The 25,504-nt window shown below is 31.4% G+C and overlaps 2 protein-coding genes across 2 annotated transcripts in view; both read right to left on the reverse strand.

Annotated features, from left to right (window-relative positions):
- Positions 1–675: 675 nt before the first annotated feature.
- On the reverse strand, positions 676–1,405 carry LOC147802532 (uncharacterized). The gene has a single exon (XM_087154182.1). The coding sequence runs from the start codon at positions 1,296–1,298 to the stop codon at positions 729–731; it is 570 nt and encodes a 189-aa protein (XP_087010308.1). The 5' UTR covers positions 1,299–1,405; the 3' UTR covers positions 676–728.
- Positions 1,406–4,925: 3,520 nt separating this feature from the next.
- LOC107451365 (sialin) overlaps positions 4,926–25,504 on the reverse strand; it is a 39,600-nt gene continuing 19,021 nt past the window's right edge. Inside the window, exons 5-12 of the mRNA XM_071184633.2 lie at positions 15,160–15,399; positions 13,145–13,328; positions 12,060–12,190; positions 11,826–11,975; positions 10,640–10,772; positions 7,973–8,128; positions 6,927–7,012; positions 4,926–5,213 (exon numbers count right to left, since the gene is read on the reverse strand). Of these exons, the coding sequence (XP_071040734.2) occupies positions 5,013–5,213; positions 6,927–7,012; positions 7,973–8,128; positions 10,640–10,772; positions 11,826–11,975; positions 12,060–12,190; positions 13,145–13,328; positions 15,160–15,399 (1,281 nt within the window). The 3' untranslated portion in view covers positions 4,926–5,012. The remainder of the gene's footprint in view (positions 5,214–6,926; positions 7,013–7,972; positions 8,129–10,639; positions 10,773–11,825; positions 11,976–12,059; positions 12,191–13,144; positions 13,329–15,159; positions 15,400–25,504) is intronic.

Consider the following 25,504-nt stretch of genomic DNA (forward strand, 5'->3'; position numbering starts at 1 on the left):
AATTTTCTTCATCTGTCTTTACTTATCAACTGAATATTTAAAATTGCATTCTTTACAACAAATGCATAGGATATTACTTCTTTTTATTACATTTCATTGTTTTGTTATTAAGAATTTTCTGACGTACTTATTAGTTTTCAAAGAATTTTTCCAGAAATGGATATATTAAAAAACCTCTTTGCACATCTATTGATTTCACATATATAATGGAAAAAACTTGTTTTTTATCCTCAATTAAAAACCACAAGTGTTCTTAGCTTGGCCGTAAGCCATTCAAAAAAAAAGAAAGAAATACTAAAAGAAAAAGCGATTAAAACTTTTTTCTACTTTGAATCGCCATAAAAACTAAATTTTTATTGCTTATTAATTTTTTAATAGAGAACTGTTTTTCAAGAATTTGATTTATTTTATTCTTTTGCTAGAAAAGTTTTTTTTTCTCCATAATACACTAATATTCTTGACCGCTAGAATAGAATAAACCCTTAATTACATTAAAAAAATGTTTAGCTAGCTAAATAAAAAAGCAATAATATTAAATGGCGAAAAAATTCTGGATAAAGCACTCGGAAGATTAATGGAAAATGGAACAAACTGCAAGTTACGCATTTCTAAACGTAACTCTTTGAAAAATTTAATTTTACCAATTTTACTTCTAGTTATTAATTGACAGGGGAATGATTCTAAAAATTTTTACTTATCATATATGAATAGTGAAATTCGTATAGTTATTATACTGATACAAAATATTTGCCATCGTACAACTCGTGCGAAGATTCATCATTAGCACAAAACGGAAAACAACTTAAAAAGATACTTTTCTGAAAATTATCCATATTTTGTCGAAGTTTCGACATAGCATCATTGAAATCTTTCATGCCTTTACTGTAACCATCAGTCAGCTTCACCCCCGGTGAAGAAACTTTACTAATTTTCCTTGCTGCGTCGCATATTTCGTCATCAATACCATCTTTGGAGTCGCTATGAAGTACCGTTCCTCGGTAAGTAAGTTCCTTATCTTTAGAACAAGAGAACCATGGGGACAAATTTTTGAAACATCGTGTACCACCAGTACCAGTCGTACAATAAGAACTTTGTAAATCAGTGCCAGATGTACCGATTGCTGTAGATGTGAAACTTGCCAATCCGATTCCAATGCTGAAGGTTTGCATATTTTCGCACCAGTCTATGAGCTCGTTGGCACAATCAGATTTATTTTTTGAATCATTTTTAGCTCCTTCGGATAACAAAATGGCGATCGATGCGATAAAAATCGATAATATTTGTTTGATAACGAGCATTTTTGAATGGTAACTCCGTATCTCTAATAAAAATACTATACACCTTAAAATTCTCTGATGATTTAATTTGCTGTAAACTTGCCTTGCTATTAAATAAACGAACCGAAATTTCTTGAATACTTGACGTCATTTTTTGCGTGCATATAAACTTAGTTGCATGTATACAGTCATATTAAAGTCTAGAATTTCGACCTTCTTAGTCATTAAAATAAGCTATTGGAACCACAAAAATTGTTTATAATTGACTGCACACACGTTACCCATTGTGCAACCCTTTCTGTCACATGTCATCTTTGATCAGAAAATTGATTAAATTCAAAACAATTATGGGCAAGTATTGTTATCGTTTGCGTTACAACTAGCATAGCAATATATAATTTAAAAAGAAAAATTACCTCTGTAAACTGTAAAATTATATTATTTCTCTTGATAAAATTTCTCAATAACTGTGCAAAAGCCGTCATCATTTTTTTTTCCTTCTTTAAAATTGTTTGCGCTATGCTATGAATGACACGATCTTACAATAAATCCACGAAATACTCTTATAGATACCCTTTTCTTTTAATACAGTAAACATTAGTCGTGGTTTGTAGACTTTTACTAACTCTTTTTCTTTAAAAAAATATATATATAATATTTCTGTATACGGTGTTTTTATTAAAGTATTTACATTATAAATAATCAGCACAATTATTGCCCGTAATGTGTCGTTTTTAAATCTTTTGAGGAACAAATATTTTAGGGGCTGGTTTATCAGTTAATTTCACTATCTCCGCATAATAATTCCTGTAATTTGAGCAGTATGGTAAATACTGCTGCAGTTTTTGTAATCTCCATGTCAATTTCAAAAAAAGAAAAAAAAGAGATGTTGTGGTAACTTAAATATTTACTATTTAACATTTATTTGGAAATTTTAATACATTTTGGTGATGTCTACAATATGTTATAAATATAAATACCTTAATATGGAAGTGGAAAAATTTGTTGGCTATTATTATGCAGGGTGTCCCGTAACTGTTGCGACTAACTTCTAGGGGAAGCAGGGCACATCATAAGTATTAAGAATTACCCAGGAAATCATGACCGGAAATGTCATCTTACGCTGCTGGGGGCGCTTTTCCATTATGGACATGTTATTCGTGTGCCTTTGAATTTGCACTTTTATTTTTCTAAAATATTTTAATTTCATATAAAATTTATGTCACTGTTATTTTATTTTGTATTTTATAACCGTCGTTGAACAGCTGACCCAAGTTTGAGTTTACGGATACCAATGTTCAACTCCGTAGCCTTATAGTTTGGAACCCAATCCAGAAGACAAAGGAACTCCTGGATCAAGTATTGGGAGAAATTTACCTTCGTGGAGTACTTTCCTATGGAACTAACCCGTATTTGCGTTACATGGAGAGAAAAACCATGACAACCTCCCACGGTTAGCTCGACGACGAAAGGACTGTAACCCATGATCTGTCTATCACAGAGGATATTGTACGTCAGCACTGTGGTCGGTGTTTACCAAGTGCGGAATTGAAATTGACCAGCCATCGCTAGGATTCAAACCCTGTTCGCCTCATCGGAAAGCGAAAGTTCTATCTCCTCAGCCACCACGGCTCGATGTTACTATTAGCAGCTAATTTGAAAACAGTTTTTTGGCGATAATTAATAGAAAACAAAAAATTAAGATAATTTAGATAAATTGAAGTACCTGATGTTCAAAGGCACACAATGTAGCAGTTCATAACACAAAAGCGCTCGTAGCGGCATACGATAACGTTTCCGGTTGTGGTTTTCTAGGTAACTCTGAATCCTTATGATGTTCTCTACTTCCCCTAGAAGTTTGTCGATTTTCGAAACACCCTGTGTATAAAAACTACATCTAATGATGGAAGATATATATACTTTGTTTAAGCAGGGAGTTCCTGTCATTTATTTAATAAAGACAATTTTCTCGCCCCTACAAAATATTGCATTTACATCTGTGTTTAAAACTCAATTTTATTATCTTACTTACTCCTCGATTCCTACAGTCCATGAAATCCTTTACCTTTATTTTCTGATTTTTGACTTTCACCTTTTTTAGAACATCCTCTACCTCATCTTTTTCTGGGACGTCCGACCTTTTTTTTTACGTGTATTCTTCTCTCATAGATTTATACCCCTTTTTTAACCAACAATTTAATTTTATTTATTTTCGTAGGTTTGAGTAAGCAAATTCAAGTCTAATCATATCATTGGATGTATAGGTTGTAGGTTTAATTTTAGACAAATTTATTTCCTCGCATATTTTATTCGACGTAAAAATAGCCATCTGTGGAAAAAATAATAGGAAATCTGTATTTCGACATAGTTAATTTTAAAATACAGATTGCTTTATTAAAAACATTTGCTAAGCATGGATACGTCTAAATGCTTTAAATACTCACATATAAGTGCATATATACATGTGGGCTTCTTTACATGTATACGCATGGAAAAGTTCAAAACAGGAAGGAAAAAAATTCTTCCTAACTTAGATTAGAATAAAAGCGGTTGGCGAGCTTAAGTTCATTAAAAAAAGTCCAGGCAAGGTGGGTGTTATTTGTTTAAAATCTTTTCGTCCGTCAAATATGTCATTAAACTAATTTAAATTTCTTTTTAAAAATGTTAGACTATGCGGCATTGAGCAAAAAAAAATTTTTTTTTAAGTTGCAATAATAGCTATTTATGCCATTAAATCTAGTTGAAGCACCCAATTTTATAGATTGACATTTAAATTGTGAGCTGATCATTGGAAATATATTATATGATTTGGTTTTTCATTAACTGACTTAAATTTTTTCTATTGTTTTCGCTGAAAATTTAATTTTTACCAGCGGCTGCAAATCCAGCATAAATAATGGGCCATGATCAATATCATGATAAGCCATGTTTTGAGATTGTTTATTAAAGCGCGAGTAAAAAAGAAAAAAAAAATCCCCGTGCTTTTTTTCTTTGTTTGTGATAACAGCTAATGGAAATTCAAGATACGTGTAAAGTACCTACCTGGAAACAATACCAAAAATAGGAAAAATCAGGTATTCGAAGAAAGTGACTTGTTGCTATATTTTTCCAAGCCCTTTCCCTCATAAAATTAAAGCACTATTAACTATGCTGGTTCATTTTTCACGGAAGTTATAAAACTGGATAGCGAGGAAGATCTTGAACCCAATATTGTCAAAGATACAATTTTGGCCGAAAGAAAAAGTTTGGGAATATTGCATTTCTTCTCTAAAATAAAGAAATATTGAATAAACCTAGGAAAATGTCCCATCTTAGAAACATAGGTAGCACTTTGAGATTCAAAAAAAGAGAAGTGTTAACATCTGCTGCAATTGTTTCTCTTTCAAATTTTACTGTATTGTATTTTAAAAGTATTTGCAAATTAAATTAGAATGTAAGTTCGAATAAAACAGACAATAAAAAATTTGAATTGTATTTCAGACTGACTTATTTAAAAAATATGTTTTTCGATGACAAATGGCTGTGTTTTATGTAAGAATTTATTTGAAATTTCCTTGCGAAAACTATATAAGTCAAGGATTTTTTTTTGGACTAAAATTTAGTGGGGAGGGGAAACCCTGTAAAATAAGTCATCAAATCAGTATCTAAGCATCAGGTCAGTATGACGTGAATTTATTAAAACTATTTGTGTTAATTTATTGACATCAAAAGTTTTATGCAATTTTTTTACTCATCCTAAGACACTGTTGGTCGCCGTCTTCTCTTCACTTCTGCCGCTTGGTCTGACATCCTACGATTATCGTTTGCATGTTCATCGATTGTTGCGGTACCCCATGGTTGGGGATTTAAATTGCCGAATAATGTAAAAAATCCTGTACATATGGCTACGACAAAAATTGAAATATAAAATACACATTGCCATGCCTCATAGGATTCCTGAAATAAAAAGAAGCAGGTTCAAAAATGATTGGTCGTTTAAAAAAACAGCGCTGATGGCAGTTTTTTAAATTACTTATTTTACATTGTGATGCATGTATTTTATCTGTAAAACTGGATGCTTAAAATTTATTTGTTGCAAAGTCCAGCAACATTTAATCCCTTTTGCTATTTCCATTCGTGGGATGAAACTAAAACGTCGTCAGCCTTATTACAATTTTCTTCCATGTTCTTTATTAACTAATAATAAATCTGATCTTAATAATTAATAAAGTTGATTCAGGATACTTCTCCAATCAAAGCCTCGGCAGAGGACAAAGGATTATTACAAAAAGCCTAAGTCAATTCAGGTCGGCTGAGTAATTCTTGACACATTTTCAATTTACAGTGTCTACTGCCTCAAACAAAAATCTCTTTTAGTGGATCTATTAATTATCATTTCTTTTTAAATACTTATTCATATTTCTCAATATCACATTCGTTGTAGAAATTGTATCTTAAAAATTGGCTCAAAAACCGTTGGAAATCATCGAATTTGGGATAAAGGTCTCAAAGAGTTTTTTTGATCCTGATCTAGTCTAAGAACAATGCCGAATAAAAAACGGTATTTGGTAGTAATTGCCAAAAGAAGCAGGCGGAGTACAGCATCCGACCTGTCTCGTCAGTTATCTGCAGCCACGGGTACAACAGTTTCAAGGCAATCCGTGGAATATTTGTCTATATGCTCTCAGTCCAGTCAGATGAGTTCCGCTCACGGAAACTCACTGTTGCCAGCGATTAGCCTGGAGTAGAGAACTTGCAATATGGGTATCGTTCAAGTGGGCTTGTGTGATGTTTTTCTACGAGTCTAAGTTTAGCTTGCTGTTTGAGACACGTTGGAATTTTATATGGGGAATGAAAAATATCCGTTACCACGACGACATCTTTGAACAATACTCTTACGATGGCACAGGATTGATTATTTGGGATTGAATTATACTGGGCTCCTGTACAAATTTGCATGTTCAAATCAGGATCATGACAGGCCAAATTTATCCTAACATCATTCTGGAATAACATGTACGTTTGTTTAGGAGTATATGAGCACAGAATTTGAGTTTATGGATGTGGATAACATCAATATCTAAGGATACCATCCTCATAGAATGCTTAGCATTTCACCTGACTTGAACCATAGCTTGTGTGGGACATGCGTGGCCGACGAGTTGCAGCCTGTCAACCACCTCCTACGCGAGTACCGAAACTTCGAAGAGCATTGCTTGCTATGTGGAGTATTCTTCCCTAAGATTAGCTCGATAATTTGATACTCATTATGCCGAGGCATTCTACGAACGGTATTTCATCGCATGGAAGACACATATGTATCAACCATCATATCAACCATATAATATTATTATTATTTTTTTAAAAGATATTTTTTATAATTGCTTCGCGGAGCGAAAATCGTAGATTATTTATTAATTGTATTATACACACACACACACCATCGTTTTGGTTCTTTATCTTTTGTTTAATGAATGGGCTTTATGAAAAGTCACGATTATTTTGTTTTTGAACCTTTGCATTGTGGGGAATACAAACTTAAAGCAGATTTTAGTTTTTTTTTAATTTTTCTACAATTGCTTAATGACCGAACAGGCCGTGAATTTAATTTTTTAAATAAATATTTCAAGGAACACTTTAAGAAATGCTAAAATAATTAATTTAAATTACCTCGTAATTAGTAATCCATGCTACCAAAGCAGGTATTATAAAGAACGGGAACATACCAAAAATATTTATTATTCCACTTACAGTACCTGAAAGAAGGAAAAAATACTTATTTTAGGACCAGAAAAATATATTACAGATTTAAAAAAGAATGTTTTTTTTAAATCATTGTACTTTATGGTTTATTTCAAATTATTTTCGTTTAAATTCTCTTTATCAACAATTGTGCTTTATGTGCTGATAAAATTTCAAAAAAGATAGTATAAAAGGGATCTTGCAAGAAGGTTAGAAAAAAGGGGCGAGAAAAGACAACATCAGACCATAAAGACAATATTATGTAATTTTTAAAAGAATTGAAATAAAGTATAAGCGCAGTAATACAATTACCTAATTTTTTACCCTAACATCAAGAGAAATAGCTCTCTTGATAGCACTCGACGATCGCTTTACGCGCATCTTCCTTTGAGCAACCAGAATAAAAAAAAAATTCAAAAAAATACCATGTAAAAGTGCGAATTCCGATTTCTGACCCCTCGGACATTCAGCTTAGAAAATAAATCTGACCGGTATTCTAGAACGTGTTTTCAGGTAAAAAAAATAGAAAAAATTGGTAATTCCTGCTCTAGAGCATAACTTCAATCCTGTAATCGTCCCGCAGTGGACTGATCGTTAAGACACTTTTCCCAGCAGATCACCGAAGTCCAGCATCACTGGCTACGGTCAGTGTGCTGACTTTTTAATTCTCCAACATTAGCTACTAATTGAAAATGAAAAAATAGTTTTTTTAACAAATATCCTTTAAGCTTTTATTAGTTGCTGTAGTAAACTGTCTAGCAATTCTCTCAGATATAGACAAATCTGTAAATATTTTTGTTTTTTACATTTCATTTTAAAAAAGCATCGTCATGAAATTTTAGGACAATCCCGACCCAGAAAATAATTTAAATGCATTGTAAGATCGATGAATACTAATAAACCATTAGTTAATTTACGTTCCACCAAAAGATTGAGTTCTAAATATAAATTCAAAATATGTAGAACGAATTTACCTGATAGATTCGGTGCTATATCGATACAAGCAATACACACTCCAAATGATATAAACTCTCCAAACAGACCAGCTAGTATGAATAAAACAGTTGTGGCTAAAACATTATTTCTAACAAAAGTAATACCAAAAAATGCCGCACAAGCAGCAACTGAGTCTGAAAATAAGAACAGAAAAATTTCAAGAACAAAAACTAACAGCACTGAAATTTTTCTAAAATAACTTTAATTAATAAATATTTTCTATGCATCAAGATTTTAAAATTCGCAAATAAATAATAAGTGAAATTGTTGCGAAGTTTCGAATTTTATTTGTTTTAAAATCGCCAACCACCCTGGTTCCCCCTTCTTCTGTAGCAACCTGGTGATGACTGCTGACCAACTATGAAGAAAGAATCTATAGAGATGTCTAAGCTGACTTCACTTCACACCAATCCACTAGAAATCCATCAATAATTAACCAGCAGATAACAACCATTAGGGTACAGAAACAATTATTGGGATGAGAATATGAATCATCCAATAGGAATGATGCAAACGACAGTTGATTCATTTATTCCTAAGGGATCAAAATCCGGGAAGGGTTTCTTAACAGGTCTCAAAACTTAACGTAAACTTCTATATGATTCAGTTCACAACTGATGGACTGCTAATTTTTATAGCATTTTTTATTTTGTAACATGAAGGACTATGTGTACAATGTAGCTGCACAGCTTTTAGTAATGGGAAAACAATTCAATTCAATTGGGAAAATTATTTTTTTTAATCGGATTAAATTTGGAAAAAACGATACTGTAATATCTCTAATCCACTATTATTGATTTTCGAATCTAAATTTAAATTAACAACTCTATCAATAACGTTTTTCTTAATTTAGTCTTAAACTGTGCTTTGCAACTGCAAATATGATATATCAACTTGTTTCTCGAACGTAATTCTAACATTGACTAACATAACATTATTAAAATGTAGATAATCATTAATTTTAACCAGGCTCTTAAAATAGTTGTTATACTGCCATATTTAATCTCATTTTGTTTACAAATAAGATTAAATATTTAGCATTAACCTGTTATTTAAACTTTAGTGCGTATATAACGTAAACTGTTAAAATGTTTAGCCAGTTTCACAAACATCGTTGTATCCAATCTGTATCTGCACGAAATTTCTACTGGAGTCGGACAAAAAAATGGAAGACCTCCTATACTAACTCCACATAAATAATTTTTCTTTTAGCAGCAATTGCTTTGGAAGATATTGCATGGCAAAGCTGTTGTCACAATTTACAAGATCATGCTTTTAGCTTTCAAAAATGGTGTAATTTTCACTCATGCAAAATTCGGTTCAGCCAAAATGAGGAGAGGAGATTAATAACTTCTTTCTATTTCAAATACCAGCAATTATGAAATTATTCTATAAGATTGAGCGATTTGAATTAGAATGCTTTTTTAATTCTAGTGGTATAGAAAAAGGCAAAATGCTTTTAACTTCCTACTCTCATTTTGGTCGATGCAAATTTTACATGGGTAAAAAGGACACCATTTCTAAAAGCTTCAAGCATGATCTTTGAAATTGTGTCAACTGTTTCCATATGTTTGCCCAACCCCTGTTTCTTGCAGACATTTATCTTTGATATGTTTTTTACTGTCAAATGTTTTTTCCCCCATCAGCTTCAATGTTTGAAGTAACCTTATCTCCTAGCGTTAGTGTATAAAATATTAATGGCCAGCAAATAGTCACTAAACGTTAAAAAGCTACCTAAAGAAAATCTTTGCAATATTTTTATGATTTCTTGACCAATATTAAAATATTTTAAGACCCGTAAAAGCCATTCAGGAATTCTCTCATTTTTTTTTTTTTTTTTAATTTCATCTTTTTACCAATTTGTAAGTTTTTTACCCTGCTATGAGAGTGAAAGTCATTCAGGAGAGAAAATCATTAATTTATGGTAAAACTAAGTTTATATTTTATTGTAATTAACTACACTGGGAAAAAAATTTTTTTTGGTTGTTTGAGATTTTTTGTCGGAAAGTGAATACTTTTGTATTGCATTCTGTTTCTCTCTCCAAGCTGCAGATTTTTTCAAATGATATTTCTAGTCAATTTATGGAGGACTTTAAAAGATCTACATATAACAGCGTGTTGCATAAATGTTGCGACGAGAATTAAACCGCATCATTAGGATTTAAATGGCCGGAAATACCCAGAAATGTTTTTCCACTAGACAAGGGGTGCTTCCATATTATAAACGGTTTCTTCGTGTTTTTTTGAACAGGTCATAATGGCGCCCCTAACCGAATACGTCGACGTTTCCATGCATAGGTGTTACACAGAATGTGTCTGAGCTGCATTTAAGTATGTCTGCGAAATTGTGAACCAAGCAGTTTAGGAAATTTCGAGTAAATTTTTAATGCTTTTAATTTTTACTATCGTTACTAATGTTAACTAATGCAATACATGCTGAGAAAATCATTTTGGACAGACGGGCAAGCCATGTAAAATTAGCGTGGCATTCGACGTGCTAATTACACTTTTTCAGTAATCATATAGAAATATAGTAATTATGTATATTCATATTTAAATGAATTCATTTTACAATAATCCAAAAATATTCGCATCATATTTTTTAAAGAAAAAAATGACTATTTTTGAAATATCATTTAACTTACTTAAAATTGTAGCTCCTTTTCTAACGAATCCAGTACTTACAAATTTTTTCGCTAAAATAAAGTCAACTAGAAAACTCGCCATGATTGCAGCAAATGATCTTAACAGATGTGGAAGGCTTGATAAAATTCCATTCTAAGTAATTTAAAATAATATTACCTTATATTCTTATAACCATTTTATATATTTTATAAATTTTTCCAAGTTTCAAGAGTTACTCCACCTATAAAGTATTGTTACAAAAACTTTATATTATTATTTTTTTAATGTTTTAAAAAACAACGGAATTAAAAGTAAAAGAATCAAATAAAAATTATTATCCAAAATCAAAGAAATAGGAAAATATTTCACAAATTAAGTAAAATAACAAATAATTTAACAATTAGTAGGGTATATAAGTATATAAACTTTTCAACTTTTTCTAACAAATGAAGATAGTAATTTAAAAAAATGGAAATTGCGAAGTTTATTATAAGAAAACAATTTCTGATGGTCAAGCAAAATTAAAAAGAAAAATGAAACAATTATAAAGTTATGTTGCTGCACTTTTTCTTAAGCTTTTGAATTTTTTAAAAATTTTAAATAATTTGAATCGAAAGGTGTTCAATACATTTATTTAATCATTTCATTTGTAGGAGTGATTGAAGAGTAATTATAAAGTTTAAAAAAAGAAAAATAATTGAAAATGGAATGCAAATATTAAGGTGCGTTAACGACTTTTAAGCTTGGATAATACATATTCTTTCTTTCATGTACATCAAGCACCCTTTTTTATTCAACATTTTTATTGAGTTTAAATAAGAATTACAAAAATACTCTTCATACTAAAGCTTAGGTACTGTCCCAATAGGCAAAATATATTACTTAACTGCATAGTTACTTTACGAATCGATAGCTAATTCCACTAAAATTTGTATAAAATTATTTCTCAATAAATATTATTAAAATACATATAAAATTAATAAAAATAAACTTTAAACAGTACAAAACAGAAGTACATGAAACATATAATGTTTTATAAATAAAATAATAAATTTAAAATAAATAATATGTAAACCAAAAAAATTTATAAAATGGATGGGGTGGGGAGAGAATGTGAAAACAACAAGTTTAGCCATCTGTCGATCTGTAAAGTTACTGAACAGTTAAGTAAAGTTGTTCATATATTGGGATGTTACCGAAACTTACTTCTTCTACTGAAATATTTAGAATAGTTGCCATATACAATGGTTGTACAGTAGAAAAGAAACCTAATAACCAAAATTGTCCAAAGTAACCGACAGCCAAGGCCCAAAATGGTAATGAGAACATGATGGCTTTCCATGGTATTTTAGCTATCTAAGATAAGAAAATAAAATTAGTTTCACTAAGCTAAATTTTCTTTCAATGTGGATTATATAAAGTATGGAGAGTGTGTCTCACATTTTCTTTATTTTTCAAGCAACGATTTTGTACAATATATTGCAATTCTTCTCCACTAATACTTCCATGAACCTCTGGTGATTCTGACATAAGTAAAGCACAAGCAATAGACCAGAGAATTGTACAGACAGCTGCAGAATAAGATATTGAAAGTTATGAGGTTGGAATGACAAAACAAATTTGTTTTTAAACTATTGTATCGATTTTACAATAATCTGTTCCAGCGATTCTTCGTCACTAATGAAAAACGTAATTTTGAACTATTGTCCAAAGAATTACACAGATTGTTGCAGCAGGTGTTAATGAAAGTTACGAGGCTAGAATGATATAAAAGATTTGCTTCGAAACTAATTAAATGATTTTGCTCCAGACGTAGCAATTCTTTGTCAAAAATGCTTTTATGAACATGATCAGATGATTGTGACATTAGAATGGGACGAGCTCCATAGCAGAGAACTGTATAGTTATAGCTGCAGGTACAGTACAAGTTGTTGAAAGTTGTGAGATTGGAATGTATTCGCAAATATGTTTATAAACTAATATTGTGGTTTCACACGATTTGTTTGAATTCTATGGCTCAGGGGATAGAGCGTTCACCTTCCAATGAGGTGAGCAGTGTTCGAACTCCAGCGATGGCTGGTCGATACGAATTCCGCATCCGACTTACGCCGACCACAATGCTGACATGAAATATCTTCAGTGGTAGACGGATCATGGGTTAGAGTCCCCTTGCCATCAGGCTAACAGTGGGAGGTTATCGTGGTCTTCCTCTCCATGTAACGTAAATGCGGGATCGTTCCACCAAAAAAGTCCTCCACGAAGGCAAATTTCTCCCGATACTTGATCCAGGAGTTCCTTTGTCTTCTGGATTGGGTTCAAAATTATTAGGCTACGGAGTAGAACATTAGTAGTCGTAAACCCAAAAATTGGGTCGGCTGTTCAATGACAGTCATAAAAAAAAATTGAAGACGAATTCTACCAAATTAATGCTTGTATGACATTGTACTCCATTTTATGCAATTTTTGCTTGCATGTCATTTTAAATTAAAACGTTATAGGTAGGAAATTTCAATTATTATACATACCGCCAACGTAGAATACTGATGGCCATCCTCCCATGAACGACGACCCACATAGAGCTCCCGCAAACGACAACGCTAAAAACGATCCAAATGAATATCCCGATAGAATGATTGATAATTGAAAATTCGATTCTTGTTCCGGAATCCATTTGCCCAACATGTAATTTACAATAGGTGAAGTTGGACCCTAGTGAAAGGTAAAAACTTAAATTTAATTCAATGTTGTTTTTATGCATTTCAGAATTTTTATTTATTTTTAGCTCAAAGGAAATTGAAAGATGTAGAAAGCGTTTAAAGCCTTAATTAAGTAAAATGTTTCTTTTGAATGTAAACGAAAAATTATCTTCCTGATAGTTTGTGGCTTGGAAAATTGCTATTTGAATACTTAACTGTTTAAGTAATAAAATTAAATTCCACAAGATGTATGAAGCTTTAAAGAAGGCAAGAATTACGCATTATTATAGTATACATTATAGAATTATTTCGTCCACAAAAAGGGACGAGATCGAAACTTTTTACGGTTGAATAGAATTGTATTTGCGCCAAGTTTTTGAATACATAAAACTTTAAAAAAATAAACATTTTTATGACTTTTCTTTAAGTAGTTCAAGAAAAATTTTAATGCATTTGTTTTTTAAAAAAACAACAAATTCCTTAAATGAAATCTAAATTATAAAGTTAAATTTTGGGGGAAGAAATTCTTTTTGAGAAAAGTTCTTTAATGCTACAGAAGTCAAAAGTTTCTGCCACAGAATTTGATTCCACCCAAAATTTTATAAAAGACAAATTTTATTATCTGTAGTAAAAGTCTAAGTTAATGCAAAAAGTAGGGGGGCGATATTTTTATGCATCCATGACAAGGGATTTGTGATTTGTGAAGATTTTTCTAACTTCACTAGTCAAATTTTTTTTTTTGGAATTACATTGCCATATAATTTTTCCAATTACATAAAATAATTTTCTTTTTATTATTATATTTATTTATTTTTTTAAAACTTGGTATTGAAAATCCACTTAATTTTCACATTTTGGGTAATTGTTTCCTTTGTCTACAAAGTACCTGTAAAGGTACGATAGTGAATTTCATTAAAAGAAACTCTAAATACGCACAAATCAGAAGGTCATAAATTATATTTCTTTTAATTTATTGCTTTAAAATAAAAAGATCCTATTTTACTATTATTAGCTGTAAGTTTATGCTTAATTTCTGATTTTTTTATCGTTCTTAGTGTAAACATCTGAAAAGCAAAGCAAAAAAATTCAAATGAAATATAAACAACTTAAAGTTCTTGTGCATAACTTTATTATATTTAATATTTGTAAATTGTGTTAAATATATGCCTGAGCTCAATTTAGCTTTGATATAGCTCATATATGTTATAGCTCATATATGTTATAGCTCATATATGTTATAGCTCATATATGTATAGATATAGCTCATATATGTATAGATATAGCTCATATATGTTATAGCTCATATATGTATAGATATAGCTCATATATGTTATAGCTCATATATGTATAGATATAGCTCATATATGTTATAGCTCATATATGTATAGATATAGCTCATATATGTTATAGCTCATATATGTATAGATATAGCTCATATATGTATGATATAGTTTGAGCTTCAATATAGCTCAATTTTTACAGCAAAAATCCCTGCCTGGCTACACTGAAATCGCTGACAAATTGAATTTTTGAAGATAGCGATGAAGATGGATACTGTAAGTTCTGCTACTGAGAAGCGATTTTCCAATCCAGCTGCATTTAACAGCCCTCTCTCCAGTTTGGTATTTTATTAAATGCTAAACATTTTTTATTCTTGACTTTTTCTTTAGTTTATGTAACATTTTTTTTAAAAAAAATAAAAGCTTGTATTATAATTGGGACCAACTAAAACCGAGAAGAAAAATCTCCAAAAAAGAGAGCGAATCTTTAAAGCCGCTGGTTGGTTAATTAGCTACTGGGATATGGCATGTTATGCATAAAATCAGTAACGAAATATAACTTACCGTACCGATTCCAGCAATAAGTCTTGTAATAAAAAAAGCATATGGGCTCCAGATAGCAGTTACTGGTGACAGCAGTGTAGCGATTGCTGTTAATAACATGCTGAATATGAGAACTTGTTTACCACCGTAAAGCTCAGCTAATCTACCTCCAGGTAAATAAGCAATTAGATGCCCGTAATTCACTGCTCCTAAAATTATTCCAACTGTTTGCCCATTCCAATCCACCTTCAAAGATTCTTCCTGCAATTTCCACGCCAATTTAAACTATGGTTGCTGTTATATCCAAAATTATGAAGTTTTACCATTTTAGCAGTTAAGAAATGCTTTATATTAAACAAATTGTATTACTGGTACAATATACACCAAAGAGCCATTACATTATGACCACCTTCCATCTATAACAATGGGCTCGCCCAGGTTTTCAGGGTTTCTCGCCCAGGAACAATGTTTTCATGGGGCACATTAGGACCCATAATCCTCATAGAACAATCCCTGACGTCTGTAAGCTACTTGAACATAGTTCACCCATTCATGGCAACAGTTTTTCCTGCGGGGGATGGTGTTTACCAACAGGATAATACACCATGTCATAAGGGTCGAATCGTCGAGGAACATTCCAGTTACTTTCAAGTCATGTCTTGGCCCCCAAATTCACCTGACCTTAATCCAATAGAGCATTTGTGGTCCTACTTGGAAAACCAAATTCGTACTGCCACGCTACCCCTTCGCAATGTGAGGGAATTGCAGGACCAGTTTGTGAGCGCTTGGTACCAGATACCTCAGACTACCTATCAGCACCTTGTGGAATCAATGCCACTGCGGGTGTTAGCAGTTTTGAGGGATAAAGGTGGTCCTACATGTTCTACATGTTATTAGCAGGGTGATCATAATGTAATGGCTCTTCGGTGTATAACATTACGCATAACTTTCACAATAAATGCACTAGTTTTTTTACTGTGAAAATTTAATTTAAAAGGATTTTAAAAAATGTAAGAGGATGTTGCATTTTTAAACATGTTTATCTACATTAACGTATTATTTTTAACATGGTTTTTCGAAATACGAAAATAGGAAGAAAATGAAAAAAGCCACAATTTAAGTGCTTAATACTTATATTGTTATTAAAGGTATTATTTTAAATTATATATGCTTGTGACATTAGGTCACAGCCTAATTTTCTAAATATCCTGTTTTTTTTAATCAAAATTCTAATTTCTTTCGACTTAATTTATAATTTTGTAATACATTTTTTTATTTCATCATCTTTCTTTAGCCCCTTAAGCGGTAGCGCAATTTGGACATTCTCCCCCTAAAATTCCTTACCAGCTCCTTGCAGAGCCCCTTTATTTCCAGAACATTCCACCCTTTTTCGTTTCTGAGAATTCGCACTGGTTGTCGGCATCTTTCATCTCCGCGTGTATGTTGTGTTTCGCAACCGTAACTGTTAACGTATAATCAATTTTTCGTCTCAACTCGTAATTTTTAGATAATTTAACTTTAACTTGCACAACATGGAATACAACTTCAACTTTAAGTTTTTGTATCATATAAAAAGGAAGAGCGCGAAAGACGAGACGGATTCGATATTTTGATGGTCAAATAATTTGCAGCCCTCCGCTTAACGGAGTTTTGATATTTTTTGCTCCCACCTCCCTAAGGTGGAGAAGCTTTTTGGAAGAATGGCTTCCTTGCGCCATCTTTATTTGTTGTTTTGTTCTCTGTAACTAACTCATCAGCTGCCATGCCTCTTCTTTTTTGATGTGGAAGAAAAGTTTGCACATAAATTAAAATTTGAATTATGAACCAAATCGCAAAAAAAAGATCTTCAAAAGAGATATAAACGTTCTCCTCGATTTTTAGAAGAGAATCCCAAAGTCTGGGATGTGCTTCAACCGCTGTTATGTGCTGAGAAGGTCCTTGCTTTAGGTGGCTGCTCAATTTTCCACTAAAAGATGTACTGAGAATAATTTACTGCCAACTTACATTCCTCTGGATTGCACCTGGAATTTTCTTTTCCCTGAATGTCCTGCCTTTCACCCACTACTCCACCATTGGACACTATGTTATTTTGCCTGTTTTCTTTCAACATGGACCCGCCTAAATAAAAAGAACTTTTGTTTTTTTTTCTGAAGTGACTACCTTGTTGACTTATTTATTCATCTAAATTTACTAGAAGATAACTCCAGGTAAATACTTGTTTTCATCCCTGTTTCTCTTTTTGATCAATATATGGGTTATTGTGGTAATTATGCTATGTTATTTAATTCGGCCATATTTTTTTCTAAGTTCAGTTGTTATTTTATCTATATAACTTTTCATTTCGTTTTTTTTATACCCAACCGTAACAGGGCATCTGGTGCCGTTCCGCTTTTCGGTTGGTGTATATAGTTTTTAACTATATTTATTTGGACCAGTGAACGAGTAATATTTCAAATTAAATTTTTTTTACTATGAGTAAAGTAAGATATTATTATTCAATGTTTAATACAATTAATTTCAATAAATTTCTTTAAGTTTGGAGTAGGAAATGAACTGTTTATTTCAATAGTTTTTGATATAATAGCCAAATAAACAATAATAAATTATGCAATGTAATCAAATTTTTTTAATAGACTTTATGTTTTGATTAGTTAATTAATATCTTGTTTTGGTTATTTACTAATTTGTTTCATACAATAACCAAATAGATAATTTTTTAAGTTGAGTAAATAATAATTGTTTGTCATAATTTCTGTAATTAAATATATTACAATTGTTTTATAATAGTGATTAAAAATAACGATTTTGATTAGGATGATTAATATAAATATTTTTGATTAAATAATAAGTAGTAATTGGACAAGATTTGGTAAATAATTTTTCATATAACAATTTAAAAATAAGATTCATTTTATTTTATAAAATTGATGTTTACATAAATTGTTTGAAAAAAAAATTTTTTCACAGCAATTGGTTAAAATAATAATCATTATTTAATATTTGGTAAATTTTATGTGAACTAAATTTTTGCTTCTTATGCTTTTGAAATAGGTCATGTTTGATAATTTAATTGATGATTTTTGTTGAAAGGTTATTGATTTTTAATATGAATTGCCAATGTCTTACTCTCCTATATTGATAAATTATTAGTGTTCTAATCTATTATACTACAATTACATATTTATGATTGATTGGTTTTTGAAAATTTTTGGGTGTTTATTTGCACTTTGAAATAATTAATAGCAATATTGTTTTTTCTAATGGTTGATATTTCTTGTTTTATGCAAGTATATCGTTATATGATTCACAGTAATTTGAAGGGTTACATAATTTTTTAATTGTGTTTTTTCTTGATACTTAAATTTACTATGTTTCAATGTTTACATCATTTTCATGAGGTTATCAAAAGGTTACGATTAGTAATAATACTTGTTTAATTGATACTATCATTACTTAATATTTTTCATTAGATGACCCCAATTCAAACCCGTAATAGAACTTATTCTAATCCAATAATTATGCCTGACAACGTAAATAACATAGAGGCTAATAGGCAAACCCCTAAATTCAATTTCAATAGTCCAGAATTTTCTGGAAATTCTCAGAACGTAGAGTGGTTCCTCAACCAAATTAAAGATCTAGTAAAATTAAATCAGTTTGATAATGCGGCTGCATTATACTTGTTAAAATCAAAATTGTCTGGGGCTGCTCTCACTTTTTTTCAGAATTCACCTGAATGTAGGGTGGTCACAAAGTTCGAGGATGCATGTCAGCTGCTTCAAAATTTTTTCAAACAAGAAGATTCTTCCTCGGCTGACTTGGCAAAATTTCAGGCAATCAGCCTTTTGCCCTCTGAAACTATCAAAAATCTAGAATATAGGATAGATTCTCTTGCCCATAAGGCATATAACTTTATTAATGACCAATCAGCTTTGTCTCGGATAAAAGCCATGCAGTTCTTATCTGCAATCCCTTTGCACCTTAAGGAGACTATTCTCATTGAGGGAATACAAGACTACCGCGAGATGGTCAAAAGGGCCAATCATATCGTGACAATACAACAATCTTTAGCTGGATCGGCTACTCCTTTAGTCGCAGCTCATGCGGTGACTCAGTGTGCTTCTGCTGCACCTGATCAGCTCACCTTAATTTCAAAACAACTCGAAATGCTGACAACTAGAATTGAGACTATGCAGTCTAATTGTAGTATATGTCAGAAATCCCACAGCACTAAATTATGTCCCCTTTTACTTCACCCTGTACAGAACCAGGATCGGGTTGGACATGAACAACCTCGCCCAACTCCAAACCTTCACTGTGTTTTCTGTAATAGGTCTGGGCATATCATGAGTGTGTGTCGAACGTATCTCAGACATTTAAGACAAAATTCAATTGGGCCATTGGCGATGCATTCTTTTCCGCCACAGTTCCCCATGGTTTCTCCCAGGTTCACTGCACCGCAGTATCCACCGCCACCGATTCCTAGTCAAAATGAACAATTTAGACCGAGGGTTAATAATACTAATTATAGAGGTAACAAACCTTTAAACTCTCGCAGGAGGCAGTAGGGGATGGCCCTGTCTTCTCATCCACCAAACCATCCAAAATTTTTGATATAAATGAGTTTATGTCAAAATCGATGCATAACTCAAATGTTACCATTAGGGAGTTTTTGACTAACTGTAACTATAAAGAAAATATTGAACACATAAATATTGTTTCACATGAAATTAATCTTCCTACAATTGCTTCTAGCTTTAAAAATGTTAATGTAAATTTTCTACTCGATAGTGGGTCGTCAGTCTCATTATTGACATTAGATACTTTCAATGCAATCAGGGCTCATAATAAAGTAAAATTCTTATCAAGAAAAGTCCAAATAAGAACAGTTAATTCTCAGCTTCAATTCTCGGCTTGTGCTGAAATTTCCTTTAAAATCCATAATAATTTTTTTCGTCATCAATTTTTTATTGCAAATATTAAGAGTGATACTTTTCAGGGAATTCTAGGTTTTGATTTTCTAAGAACACATAATGTTCTTATTAACTTCCAAGAGGAGTCGGCGCAATTTAGTAATTTTTGTATTCCTTTAAATAATTTTGATAAGTTAGCTTCTAATCATACCAATAATGAACAGATTGATGTTGTTTTAAAAAATAAACTCACAATTGAGCCAGGCGAGACTGCCATTGCCCATTTAAGAATTAATTCTTTTGCTAATCAAACAAATAAAGAAGTGTATTTCACACCTACTTATAATTCAAAGATATTAATTCATCCTTCTATTAATGTTGTTGATAATAAGTCTTTTAATACAATAATCCAAAATAATTCTGATAACACTGTTCATTTAAATAAAGGCTTGAATATAGGTAATATTATTTGTAATTTTGTTGTCCAAAATAGTAATGATGGTAATAATGTAGATTTAAATGATTGTACTCATCTAGAACAGTGTAATTTAATTACTGCTTCTCAGGATATTTTAAATTTAAGAAAAGATGAACTAAAATCTACTGACTTTGATTTAGCACATTTAGACACTGATCAAAAATTAATTCTTCAAAACATTTTATTGGAGAATTTTGCTGCATTTTCTAAAACCATAAAAACTTTAGGATGTACTGATCGTGTGGTTCCCTCTTTAACATTGAAAAATGACAATGCAATAAAAACATTACCATTTGAAATTCCATACGCTTTAAGGGATGACATTAAACAAGAATTAGATGAATTAGAGGGAAGCCGGTATTATTCATAGGCATGTTAGCCATTGGGCTGCTCCACTAGTCTTAGTCAAAAAGAAAAACTCAGAAAATAGTCAGGGAAAACCTAAGTATCGTTTAGCTTTGGACTTAAGATTACTTAATGCAGTGGTAGAAAGCTCCACTTACCCTTTGCCTAAAATAAGCACTATAATTAATGACATTTCTTCTTATAAATTTTTCACAAAGTGTGATATTCGAGAAGCCTAAAGGCAGGTTATGCTTCCTGAACACCTACAGGACATACTAACTTTTACTACTCCTTTTGGATCCTTCGCTAATAGACGACTCGTTTTTGGCCTCAAAACGGCAGCGAGTACTTTCCAGGCTTTAGTAGACCTAATTATTGAGGAATTAAATACTGAGGGTATTAAAGGTATCCATGCTTATCAAGATGATTTCCTAATCGGAGCAAATTCCTTTGAAGAAATGACTAATAGAATATCAGCGTTACTTAAAATTTTAACTAAATACAACTTAACTTTAGCTCCTAATAAATGTTCTTTCTTTAAAGATTCTGTTGAATATCTCGGTTTTGTAATTTCCCATAAGTGTATAACCCGTACTTCATCCAATATAGCCAAAATTACTTCATTTGCTACCCCTCGTAATGCCAAACAGGTTAAGAAGTTTATAGGTGTGTGTGGCTTTTATCGCCATTTAATTCCAAATTTCGCCCAATTAATTGCTGTGTTGACTAAAGTTGCTACAAAGCAATCTAAATTTAAATGGAATGACGAACAACAGCGGGCATTTGATGCATTACAGAATGCATTTTTTTCGAAACCTTTTGTTCAGTTATCAGATTTCAGTAAACAGTTTTTCCTAAATACTGATGCGAGCAAATTAGGCATTTCAGCAGTTTTGATGCAGGAGCATGAAGGATCTCTTCGCCCTGTCTCTTTTTTTAGTAAGGCTTTGTCCAAGTCTGAGAAAAACTATCCCGCCATCAAATTGGAGCTATATGCAATTTTTAAGGGTGTTACAGCATTTAAATCTTACCTCTATAATAGAAATTTTACAATTTTGAGTGATAGTAAACCCCTAAAACACTATCGCAAGGTTACATCACCTGCTGATATTATCACACGTTGGTTGCTTGCTTTGAGTGAATATACTTTTGAGTTTATACATATACCTGGTCATGAGAATGTGTTAGCCGACTGGTTTAGTCGTTCTCCTGATCCAAATTTTTGTCAACCTGCTTTAAATAGTAATGATTCTGAACTAATTTTACCTTTCACTGATATAAATGAAGACCATGTAATTCATGCCTTAACTAATAATGACTCCCCTCTTGAAATTTCTTTAGACACATTTAAATCGGAATTATGTAAAGATCAAAATATTCAGGAAATTATTTCTCTTTTAAACAATCCCACGTTAATTAATCAATCTAAGACTGAACATTTCTTTTTAAATGATGGTATATTAATGTATGCCACTGAGGTTTTTCCTCATAAACACAGAATTGTAGTTCCAAATTCATTAAAATCTAAAGTGTTAAATATTTGTCATGTTTCCCATTCTGGTATTCAAAAGACGTATGAGCTTGTGTCTAAAAGATATTTTTGGAAAAGTTGTTACAGTGATACCTGTAATTATGTTAAGTCTTGTGAATTATGTATTAAACATAAACAGTCTGCGAGCAAGCCTGCTCCTTTAAAATCAATGTGGCTACCTCAGAGGCCTGGACAATTTGTCTCAATGGACATTGTAGGACCCATTAAGAATTGTGGATATATTTTAACTTTCATAGATCATTTCTCTAGACATTTAATTTTAAACCAACTAGTCAATTTAACCATTTAACCACTGAGACTGTTTCTAAACATTTAATGAATTATATTACTCATTATGGTAGAATGTTATACCTATTAACAGATCTAGGCACTCAGTTTAAAGCTGAGGTTTTTGAATTAATCAATAAAAAGTTAGGCATAAAATTAGCCCATAGCAGTGCAGCTCATCCTCAAAGTAATGGGATGAGTGAACGCATTAATCAAGCTATTAAATCTTCTGTTTTAACTTTACATGAGAAAGGTGTGTCATTTGCAACCAGCTTATTAATTCACCAAAATATATACAATGGTTCAATTCACTCTTCAACCAAATTCACCCCTAACTTACTTCATTTTGGTCGTAATTTGGCCTTAATTTTTTATTGTTTTGAGACTAGTGTTGAACCAATACATTTGGATAAATCTCACTATTTATTGGAGACCTTGAATGAACTCAATATTGCATATGAAAATGCTTACCATAATTCTGAACGAGCACAAGTCAAACAAAATTCGAGACAAGGTGCGAAAGCAAAATTAAGATCACTGAATATTGGTGATATTGTCTACTTAAAACATACTAATGTGTTTAAACCTAAATTTGATGGTCCGTTTACTATTTTGTCAAAATTTAATGATGTGGATTATGTAATCCAACTTTTGGACAATACAAAGGCACCTAAACTAACTGTTCATATAGACCGTTTACGTCTATGTCCTCATAGGAGGCAAAATTTGCTTTTTCATCCCTCTTTGGATACCTCCCCTAGTGTAATTGATAGTGATATCACTCTCCCTAAGGCTTGTCCTTACAATTTAAGAAGTAAATAATTTTTTTCTAATTAATTTTGGTTGAATGTAACATGGATATGTGTGATGGGTGTTATTTGGGTATCGGTGTATGTGATGCTGGCCGTCATATCCGCGGAACATCGGGATCCTGTAGTACTTGCCAGGCAATACCAGTGATTTTTTTGGTTAAATTTTTTTGTGATATCCAGTTCTTGTAACTAATTTTGTCAATAGTTCTAACATTTCTTTAATTGAATGAGGTATTCAAGTAGTGATATGGTTTCTTATGGTGGATGATGAGCAGTGCCCTCCTTTTTGCGACTCTACAAACTTATAACTATGGGTTCGTGTTTGATTTTGGTTGTTCATGTCTAACTATTTGCAATTTTTTTAACAAATATTTCATGCTAATATTTGTATTTTTAAATTACTTAAACACATAATTGTAATTAATTAATGATGCTTGATTTCGAATGCCAATTTTGTTGTTTTTCGACCCTGTAGTTCTGTACAGTATAATTTTTTTTCCTTTTCTAGTATGTCATAAATCACTATTATTACATACAAAATTTTTTTGGATTTTTGCAGAGTGTGAATTCTCTTTGCATAATTAAGTATAAAAGTACACCTCATTGTACATCTCAAGGTGTCACAACGTTTGTTATGATTTTTATTGTTTTGTGATATTTTTGTACAAATTGTTGATGCTGAATTTGTTAAGTGTATATTGTTCAGCAATTTTTGTAGGTAATGCTTTTTGTAAGCAATGTGTCAAGGCCTTGTTTGTTTTTGTTTTGTTTTAGCAGTTTTTTTTTGGTCAAAGTTCTGTGAGTCAATTTGTTGTTTTTTTAAGTGTTAAAATTCCTTGCAGTTTTTGTTAAGTTTAATGTTTTGCCTAGGCTTTTCCTGTTACAACTAGTAAATTTAATTGCAAATTTTTTTAACTTCCTTCAAGTCTTAAATTAATAATTTTTATGCGCTTATTGCTCTCACTAATGACTTTGATTTGTTTCAGGTATACATTTTGATGTGTACTAATTTTTTGTCGTTTTAACTCGGATTACTACTTATCAATCTTGTTTGATTGGTTTCAATTTTTCTCAAAATTCACTTAAATGATTGATGTACAAAATGTTGTACAAAGTTTTTTTTCGTTTAAGCTCGGAGTATTGTCAGTCTACAATGGTAGCCTGATTTTTCGTTTGTTTGCAATTTTTCAATTTTTTTTTTCATAATAATTTCCAGCAAACAAATCAATTTTTTTTCAATTCCTTCTTACAAGGAATAATTTGAGTTAATGTCCTTTACCTCAAAAATTGTTTTTCCACTATTACTAAGTGAGATTTTTTTTTTTGAATAATCAATTATCCATTTTACCTCCTTAATGTTATTTTATTTGGAGAAGATTTTCTCAGTCTACTTCATGTAGCCTGAATTTTTTTTATACGGGTGTTATTGCACTCATAGGCATTCACATGCATCAAGGCATATGTTGTTTAATTTATATTGCATGTGTTGACGATTCATTGTCAAAATGTTTGTTTTCATGTAGCAAACAATTAAGATTGTTTTGTGTTTTTCGTCCATTTATCAAACAATTAGCATGGTTTTGCCATTTCACTAATCAAGATGCAGCCATGTAAAGCTGCTTATATGTATGTGTCATTATGTGTTACTAGTTCTTTGTATGTCTTATGTTTGAAGCACAGCTTTTCTCATTTCAGACTCTTACTATCAAAAGTTTTGATATATAGATTGTTATGTAAACATCTGACTATTTGTAAGTGGAGTAGTGGTGAACTGGAGTTGCAGGCTGTTAGAACTTAATTTCATTTATAAAATTTTTTTTTGGATTAATATCTTTTTTTGGCAAAAAAAAAAAAAAAAAAAAAATTTTTCTTCAAAATTTTTTTCTGCAGTGGGGGGTATAATGTGACATTAGGTCACAGCCTAATTTTCTAAATATCCTGTTTTTTTTAATCAAAATTCTAATTTCTTTCGACTTAATTTATAATTTTGTAATACATT

This window comes from Parasteatoda tepidariorum, chromosome 10 (genome assembly GCF_982258835.1).
Source record: "Parasteatoda tepidariorum strain Cologne lab strain chromosome 10, Ptep-v5.0, whole genome shotgun sequence".
NCBI classification, from domain to species: Eukaryota; Metazoa; Arthropoda; class Arachnida; order Araneae; family Theridiidae; genus Parasteatoda; species Parasteatoda tepidariorum.